The following is a 9,334-nucleotide window of genomic DNA, read 5'->3' on the forward strand; positions in this document are numbered from 1 at the left end:
GGGCGCGCGCGGCTCCCTCACGCGCGCGTGTCTGTGAGGGGCGCGCGCGCGCGGCTCCCTCAGGTGCGTGTCTGTGAGGGGCGCGCGCGTGTCTGAGGCGCGCGCGCGCGGCTCCCTCAGGTGCGTGTGAGGCCGGCGTGTGGCGGGTGCGTGTGATAGTGTTTCTCAAGCGTGTGTGTGACGGGAATGCGTGCCCACGCGCGTGGGTGAGGGGAAGTGGGTGCGTGCGGACGTGTGTGGCTGAGGGAGGTGTGTGAGGGGGTGCGTGCACACGTGTACGTAAGGGGAGTGTGGTGGGTGTGAGGGGGTGCGTGCACGTGCGTGTGAAGGGAGTGGGGGGTGTGAGGGGATGTGTGCACACGTGTGAGGGGAGTGTGGGGGGTGCATGCACACGTGCGTGATGGGATTGAGGGTGTGTGCACACCTGTGGGGAGTGTGTGTGGGAGTGCGAGGGGGCTCATGTACGTGTGTGTGAAGGGAGTGTGGTGTGTGTGTGAGGGGAGTGTGGGTAGGAGTGTGGGGGGTGTGCACACCTGTGAGAGGAGTGTGGGGTGTGTGCACCTGTGTGTGAGGAGGGGAGTGTGCATGCGGGCATGGTAGCGTTTCCCACAGGTGGGTGTGCGGTAGGGGTGTGTGCGGGAGGGAGCGGGTGTAGCGGGAGTGTGGAGGTGTAGTTTCCCCTCAGTGTGGGTTGTGGGGGGTACAGGTGAGGCGGGGAGAGGGTGTGTGTAGTGTGAAGGTGTGCATGTGGGTAGGAGTGCAGAGGTGTTCGTGTCAGGTGGGGACGAGTGGGTGGGGGGTTGTTGGTGAGTCAGTGTGGGGGGTGTGCGGACAGGCGTTTGCGTAGGGTGTGTGGTCAGGTTTGCTGATCGTGGACGAGTGTAGGATACTACAGTGTGTGCGTGTGGGAGTGATTCGGGTGTGCTGACAGGAGTGTGTCAGGTACGGGTGACAATGCGTGTGTTCTGGATTGTGCCTTTTCGTAGAGGGCTGTGGAGTGAGCGTGGAGGAGCGCACACCTGGCGGGTGTCGGTGTGGAGTGCGGATTTGTATGCGCGTGCGTAGGGTGTGTCTGGAGGTGAACTCCTGGATGACTGTTCCTCCRTGTGGTGTGTGGATGGGAGGGTATGCATCCGTGTGTATACGAGTCGTGTGTGTGTCTGGAGTGTGTGCATGTGTAAGGGGTGTGTGTGTCTGCTTCTGGAGGAGTGTGCGTGTGCATGGGTGTGTGAGTGTAGGAGTCTTTTTTTCCTGGCAGACGTGGATGAAGCTGTGTGTGAATCTGTGACATGAGTGTGCATCTACCACCAAAGGCAATGTGTGTGTAGTGACGGAGGGTGTTGTAGATACACCCATGCGAGGAGTGCGGTTGCACACGTGTGTGCATTTGTGGAGGGAGTACAGCGTGCACCTTTGTAGTAAAGGAGATGTCTAGGGAGTGCGTTGGTGTGTGTGTGTTTGTGGGTTGGGAGGGCAGCAAACCAGCAGAGCTGTCTCTGTGTGTGTGTGTCTGTGTGTGTGTGTCTGTGTGTGTGTGTCTGTGTGTGTGTGTCTGTGTGTGTGTGTCTGTGTCAGCAGGCCCTGCTGCTGCTGGGGTGGGTATTTCTGTGCATGGGTAGGTGCCTGTCGGGGGCGCAGGGCTCCTCCACCTGGCCGCTCTTTTGCCGCGACTCTTCCAGCTGCTTGCTTGCAGCTTTGGGTTTTGCTCGAACTCAGAAAGGAGGGGTTTGGGTGACAAACTTGCTTTATTTTATTTATTTGTTTTTTGTTTTTTTTTCCTTCCTCCCACTGCTGCTTTCATTTTGTCTCATTCAGCCTCTCTTCCAACTGCAGGGCTCAGAGACTTAAAGATYTGGGGTGAGGCAGCAGAAACGAGAAAGGGAGAGGAAAGCATTTCTTAATTATTTTTCCCCTTTTCCCTTCTATAGTGATTGAGCTAAACAGATAAATCTAATTATCAATGCTAAATGACTGGGTGAAGTGAGACCCTGATGACACAAATTATTTCCTTCAGGCTCAATTTTTGTAGGAAGTTTTCTTCTCTTCAAGTCCTTGTGTACCTTCTGCCTGTGTTTCAAGGGCTACTTTGTATATAGTGGAGTTTTATTTTTCTTTTCATGCACTAGAAAGGCACTGCAACGCACTGTGCTTTCATCACGTCTGTGAATACTTTCAGGGATGAGACTTGGGGAAATTACAAGTGATTTCTCCACTATGCGTGCACCTCTCTGGCGTTGCATGGCTGCCCGTCTCCTGCTGAAGCTATCCCTGTCTGTGTATAACTTTGCTCCCACTGGGACCACTCAGAAGTGAAACTGCTGTGTGTTTGGCAGCACCTGGCCCCAACAGCTGTTTGTAGGTGTAGTGCAAAAGCACCTAAGGGGAGGGGGGATTACAGTTGTTTGTGGGGCTTGCTTATTTTTAAAGAAAAAAAAAAACTGATTTTGCTCCTGCTCCAGAAAACCCCAAGTCAAAAAGACTGGTAGAATTACCCTGTTGTTATGGACTCTTCCTGTATTTTYGTTGAGCTGTATAGGAATACTTTAAAAGCAAAAATCACTCGCTTGGTTTGATGAAGTGCTTCGATTCAGAATAGCTGAMCCCTTAAACTTTCTTGAAATTGAATATCTCTCTGTGTTCAGAGCCTGATCCTGTGATTGTTGCCCAGGAAAAACCTCTAACCTACATCTAAGAATTCACTTTACTTTTATTAGGAACTCAGATTTCATCCTGGTAGTTGCCAGATTCAGATACTAGAAGTATTTGCTATGCTAAATCTATTTTAACTACTTAGAATAGCTATTATATACATACATAAATATGCAGATGCTGTCTGGTAAATATATATATATATATATATATATATATATATGTATGCTACTCTATTGTATTATATCAAATATACAGATAGGAAAACATAGTTAGACAACTTGCAAAACTATTTTCAAAGAGTATTTCACACTTGAAATCACGTTTGCTATTATCCAGGAATCAAAAATAGGGGGRAAAATGTGACTAGTGAAATTATTTCAGTGATGGAAATAGTTTTAAGTGCAATTATGGCTGTTAAGCTGTCGGGTCTCTGTCACACAAATCCTTAATCACATGTGTAACTTTCACCCAGCGCATGAGATGAAGTAGGTCGAAGTGCCTGTTTGCCTGGAGAATGTTACACCATCAGTCATTCATGGGAGATAAGTAGCTGCTATGAATCAGCAYCGTTTAGTATAGCATTTTCGTAGAAGTTAAATTCTCTCTGCTTGCCAAGATGACGTTACAGCAGTCAAATGTCTCACATRGCTGCTGCTATACTCTAGTTATACTGTAAAATAACTCGGGTGAAGGGACCTCTGCAGGCTGTTAAATGCAGCGCCCCGCTCCAAGCAGACCTAGTGGCAGGGCTAGATTGCATTGCCTGAGGGCAGGTTTTCCAGAACCGCTGTTGTTTGACTGTTCAGGGCTTGATCCTGCATGCTCTGCTCCCTGCCCCAGAGCAGTCCTGTTAGCTGCAGTAACGAGTTCTCTTAAAATTAAGCATGTGCCTGAGTGTTTGCAGGACAGAAACACATCATTCTAACAGCRTAATAGTTTTACCATCCGAAATACCTTAGTGCTGGTATTAACAAGTTCCTCACATGTCCGYGATTGTATTTGGATACTCAGATGTTTTCATGATACCAGTGACTGGTGAYGGGTCATCTCACGTGGGTAGGCAGGTCCCAGTGCATGGAGGCTTTCTGGGGCACAGAGCCGGGGCAGGAGTCCCCACATCCAGCAGTTTATTGGCAGCGAGCTGGATGCCCCCAACCGAACATTTTACACTCTGATGTGCAAAGTCTGAATTAATCTACATGTCCATGTTACGATTCCAGAACCAGCATTTTGGATCTAGAGTTTTCCTTGGCAACTGCAGCCCTCTTTCCTTAATCATTTGTTATGTGGGCGCTTTCCACCCTGCAGTTACAGCAGGGAGATTTGGCTCAGCTAAAGGTCGGTCAGGAGGACAGAGCTGGCTGCAGTCAGTCCTGTGCCTCCCGGGTGATGATCATGGGTAAAGCAATCCCACCCTCCTGATCACGGACGTGTGTGAATCAAAGCCTGTGCTGCACTGTTGGCAGGATGAGGGCTGTAGAAACAACACTGCTCTTAATCTGGTGCAGTTGGGTCATGTGACACTGCGCTGGTGTTTCACTGTATGTTAGGTAATTATTGTCAGGCCAAAACTAAACAGAGGGCTGTGCTGGATGCAGCGACAAGAGCCACTTGTCGCTCCTGCAAATGCCTCTGCACACAAGTAACTTCAGGCACAGTTCATCCTGCCAAGGCCACAGGGACTGGGGATAAGGACCTACACAAGGGCTGGTGCATTTGCAGGCAGCCAGCCTTCAAGTCAGAGTTTTCCTGGCTCATTATCTGCCTTTAGATCCTGGCCAACTACAGGTGCCAAGGAAAGGGTAAAAACAGGGAACTAGCATAGGAACTTTACCAGCTTTTAGGTGCTTGTGATTAGGGACTCGTCCACTGGAGGAGGGGGTCTTTGTGTTTAAAAGCTCGTAATGGATTTTATTATTATGGTATAAAGCTCAGGTATAGGTGGGGGTCACTGTCAGCTTTTTTGGGTCTGTCTGCATGCTTAGGAGTGTCCTAGATTGCATCAGTGGTTAGGATATTCTCAGTATGTTTCTGCTGCTTCCTCCCAATGCGCTTTTGTGCAGCACAGCAATACTTAGGCCTCAGTGTCCGCTGAAGTAAGCTGGGCCTGGTATTCAATTGGGCAGGCACAGCCAGTGTGCTCTGGGCACAAGGTGTTTGCTAGGAGACCTCCTCAATTGCTGCTTGTTGATTCCTGCTCSTTGCTTGCAGGTCTGGAGTTATCTCACTGTGTCGGTGCTGGCTCACTGGGCCCTCCTGTGCCTTGGAGGTCTGGGGGGCCCTGTAAGATGAAGAGGGTCCGCACGGTCTTCAAACCAGAACAGCTGGAACGGCTGGAGCAAGAGTTCCTCAARCAGCAGTACATGGTGGGCACAGAGCGAGTAGACCTGGCTGCAACTCTGCATCTCACAGAGACTCAGGTAAGGAGTAAGAGGAGTTGGGCGTAGTGGTATAGATTCATGATCTGGGTTCAGTCTGTGATKATTCCCCCTCCATGAAGAGCAGCTGGAGGAGGACGTGATGCCGAGCAACCTGTGGAACTCCCTGCTGCAGGATAACTTTGAAACCACGTGCTTGAAGAGATGCAAGATAGGTTTAGACATGTTATGAATAACAAAATCTTTTATCTAAGAAGTAGAGTAAAACATTTTGGCACACAGACCTTTTTGCTTTAGAGTTAAGCTGGGTTGGACTAATGTAGATTAAGATCACTTGGAGAGAGGTTGTGCTGTGAGTGTCCTTTTATGACATTTTCCATTTCTGTGAGCGTGTTTATCTCCCACTGAAAGCCGCTTAGTTATTGTGTAAAGGAGGACCCATGCAATCTTTCCTGGTGGGATCCAAGTGGGAAATTCAGCTGCAGAGGAAAAGAGAGAGCAAAGCAAGGGGGTGGAGTGGTGCTGGGAGAGACAGGAAGGTGTTAGCAGCCAGAGAGCAGGTGTAAGGGTGGCTCCCATCATGCTCCCTGGCATCTGTCACTCCTGACACTGAAGGGCTGTTTTTAGCCCTTCCCTTACTTCCCCCTGGTAGGGCCTTCCCTGTGTAGCTGCATCCCCCATCTCCCCTAGTGCTTTCCCCAGCATTGTTCTGTCCTCCATAGTGAGGCTTCTTCCTGCTCACGCTCACTGTGCTCTGAGTAGAGAAGGGGCATGTCCCCATCTGTAAGGAACTCTGCTTTTTGGGGACATCTGTCTCAGAAGCATGTTGCAGTACCCACCGTTGGAAATGGGGTCCTGGAGACTTGGACTTGCTGTTTGTTAGCCCACCGGGGGGCTCTGGATGTGCTATGGCCTGAGCATGGAGTGTCAGGGAAGGCTCATTCTGCTGTCATGCCATTTTCCTGCTAGGTGAAAGTTTGGTTTCAGAACCGGAGAATCAAGTGGAGGAAGCAGAGCATGGAGCAGAAGAAGGCAAAGCTGACTCAGTTTGGAGTGATCCAGCCTGCCACTGCGGACTCAACAGACATAAAGGACCATGAGGAGGACACTGTGGATGTTGAGCTTTGAACAGTTGATGAGATTCAGCTGCTGCTGTTTTTTTTCAAGCAAAAACTACAATCGGTTTACAGCTGGGTCTGCTCAGTGGTGATACTGGAGATGCAGACGTACCTGTCATTTTTTGGTCCAAGCTAGACATTAAGCTCTTCTTTGAGAGTTGGAGCTATAGGACTAAATTGCTGCTGTTTGGGAGGAAATCTCCAAACACAGAGCCCCCTGTTCTGTAGCTGTGTGCTGCAATCACTGGGGTTAATCACCAGGCCAGTTCTGCCTGATGGTGCCCTGGTTGTGGCAAAGCAGCTGATCTCACTCATTCACTATTGATGTGCCAGGAAGCACAAACCATTTCAGTAGAGAGGCTGGGGTGACAAAGGGCATTTGAACACAGGCTCGCTTGGATCACATGTGACTGTGCTCATCTGCCCAGTTGTTTTCTCCAGGTCAAATTGATTGTCATGTTCAATGCTTACATGACAACAGATCAGAAAGTCCCTTGTTCCTATCCACAAACTTTATCATTACATTTGCAGTGAGATGAACMAAGTCTGAGCAAACACCAGGAGAAGTGAGCTGCAGGGCATGCTACTGCCAGGGCARTGGGGCTTTATCCCAGGTTGTGGTCCTGCTTCTCCTGTGCCCTTGACCTGATCTTAGCCCTATGCAGTTGCTGTGCTGGGTTCCCACATGGCTGCAGAATCAGGCCCTAGGTGGGAATAAGGCAGCCCAAGGAGTGAAGTCTCCCTGAGAACTGCTGGTACTTGCAGTCTGGAACAGAAGTGCCTTCTCCTGTCCTGTGCACCATATGGTGTATTTTTGCCTTTGTTTTGGCTTCCAAAACCCAGATGATGGAACCCAGTGTGTCCCCCTGTCTTCTGGCATTGTCTTACTTTGCCAAGGTTGTATGCCGCTACAGCAGGGATTGAGGCACTCTGGCTCAYTGAGGTGTGGGGACCAGGGCTTTTATAAAAAGGCAGCTTTCCAACACCTCTGATGCTTCAGATGACTCCCTACTTCTAATTCAGATGTGATTCTGGCCCAGACTGCAGCTGCTATGTTTTCTCCTCATTATACATTAAGGTGCCATAGGAAACAGCATCTGGAGTTTTTGGCTAGCACATCTGTAACTGCATAATGCAGTTAGTAATTGTGATTTTAATGGGTAGAAGGGCTTTGAGGGGTCAGGATTAAGTATCAGACTCTCCTCGCCTGTGTTTTAGTAATTCTTACGGGCTAGTGTCCACACTGGCAGCAGCTAAGTGCTCTTACGTCAGGCTGTCAGCATTAGGGCTGTCACCTTGCCTTCCTAGGTTTGCCCAGGGTACCATCAYGATATCACATGAGCTCAGGATAATTTATTGTGTCTCTTTTCTGACTTGGAACACTGTATATCACTTTACTCTTATATTTTTTATTTATAGAAGTAACTTCTTGAGAGATGTCACTTATTTATTTGCTTTATTTCTGAATCAATAAAAATCTAGTGTATTTTAAAAAGAGAGATGGGCATGGCTGYGGAGAATCAGGCTTCAGCATCTCTTTGGTTTCTGATGGGCAGTGATGTCTGGGTGGCTTCTTATGAGACTGGCACTAAACAGCCTGGGTGAAACATGGATTTGGCCCCCAGTTGCCAGGGATGGATTGTCCATTCTTTTTTGCTGTGTTTTCACTGCAGCACTCGCAGYAAGCTCTGACCGCGACTGGCTTTGTGGTATCCCCAGCCTCTAATGCCAGAGGATTTGCCTGGACTCCCTCTAGTGCCCTCTTGGCCTCGGACCTTTGTCCCTCATCTTTGTGGTTGAGGGATGCTCCCATCTCATCTCACAGGAGGCAGTCCTTGGCCTGTTTCAGAGCAGTCGTGACTCGGGACCACTCTTTCTCCAGCCTGATACCACAAATTCTTGATCTAGAAGTGGGATCAGGTGCATGAGTAGTGCCAGAAATCACCAGTGCTTGCCACAGTCGCTGTGTGATGTCCTAGGAGGACAATTCCTCAGCCACCCGAGTCACCTCTGTGGCCTCCTGGTCCTGAAGCACAGAGAGCAGCCTGCTCTCCATGCCTCTGTGGGCCTGGGGTTTATAGCAACAGCCAACTGCCTTCCAAGAAACAACCCTACCGTGCAGGCTACAAAGATTCTCAGGCATGTGCAATATGCACAAGCAGAGGGGATTTTTCTCATTTATCTTTGCAGCCTTTACAATATTTCTATGTGTTTTACTTTAAAAACAGGCTGAACTGTGTCTCAAAGGGTGGTGTGCTGATAATGCAAGCTAATGCAACTGTTTCCTCTGGGATATTTCCATGGGAAAAAGAAGTTCTATATATATATTTATTCCTATCTCCCTTTCTTTGTTGTCTCTATAAAAAATATAGTGAGTAAAAAAAAAAAATCTACCTTTCCCTCCTTCTGTTAAGACCTCAGCTATCAAAAACGAACAACTGCTTTCAAACAGCAGAAGTCATGAAAAGGTGTTTTCTTCTCACTCATTTTCATTCCTCACATTTCCACACAAAAGCAAGTGTTTTCCCCACACGTCCTCGTGCGTTTGCTGGTAAACCCATGCACGGATCTCAAGCTTGAACGTTGGGAGGCGAGCGGGGACAGCTCTGCGACAGATCGGCTGAAAACCTGTAAGGGTCAGAAAGCAGGAGGAAAACAGCTTTCTAATTTTATTTTTTGAGTGATTTTTTAATTTTTTTTTTATTTCACGCTTGCTAGAAGTTCCAGAGGGATGTTTTTTCAATTTTTTTTTGCTGTTCCTGGAGACGTGGGCGGACATGCCCAGATGCCTGTCACTGACCGCTCTCCTGGGCTGGTATTTCAGGAGAAAACATCAGCTTTGCAAACAGTTTTGAGTTTTGGCGCTAGGCACCAGCGTTGCAGCTGGCCACGCTCGTTCAGAGAGGCGATAASTGATTTTAAAAGATGAATTTCAAGCGTTGCTGGCCGGGCTGATCAAGCGTTGAGCTGATGCTCCTCCGCACGTGAAACACCCGACCGCAGCCCCCCTTTCCGCCCAGATCCGCGTCCCAGCCAAAAGCCGACAGTGACATCTAGTGACTCGGGAAGCCTCCCGCWCTGCTTGTTCCAAAAGTGACGGGTTTCCCCCCATTCCCCACACCTGAGGGCATGGTGGGTCTGGAGCGGGACTCTGTGCCCGCCACGGCTCCCTGTAAATTAACATAG

The 9,334-nt window shown here is 49.1% G+C and overlaps 1 protein-coding gene across 1 annotated transcript; it reads left to right on the forward strand.

The window, feature by feature from the left end:
• Positions 1 to 4,874: 4,874 nt before the first annotated feature.
• LOC146590360 (homeobox protein not2-like) lies at positions 4,875 to 7,645 on the forward strand. Its single transcript, XM_085314609.1, has 2 exons — positions 4,875 to 5,072; positions 6,000 to 7,645. Exons 1-2 carry the CDS (start codon positions 4,941 to 4,943, stop codon positions 6,156 to 6,158), a joined length of 291 nt encoding a protein of 96 aa, XP_085170735.1. The 5' UTR covers positions 4,875 to 4,940; the 3' UTR covers positions 6,159 to 7,645.
• The last annotated feature ends 1,689 nt before the right edge of the window (positions 7,646 to 9,334 follow it).

Source organism: Rhea americana, unplaced genomic scaffold (assembly GCF_003343005.1).
Source record: "Rhea americana isolate MKP2758 unplaced genomic scaffold, rheAme1 scaffold_41, whole genome shotgun sequence".
NCBI classification, from domain to species: Eukaryota; Metazoa; Chordata; class Aves; order Rheiformes; family Rheidae; genus Rhea; species Rhea americana.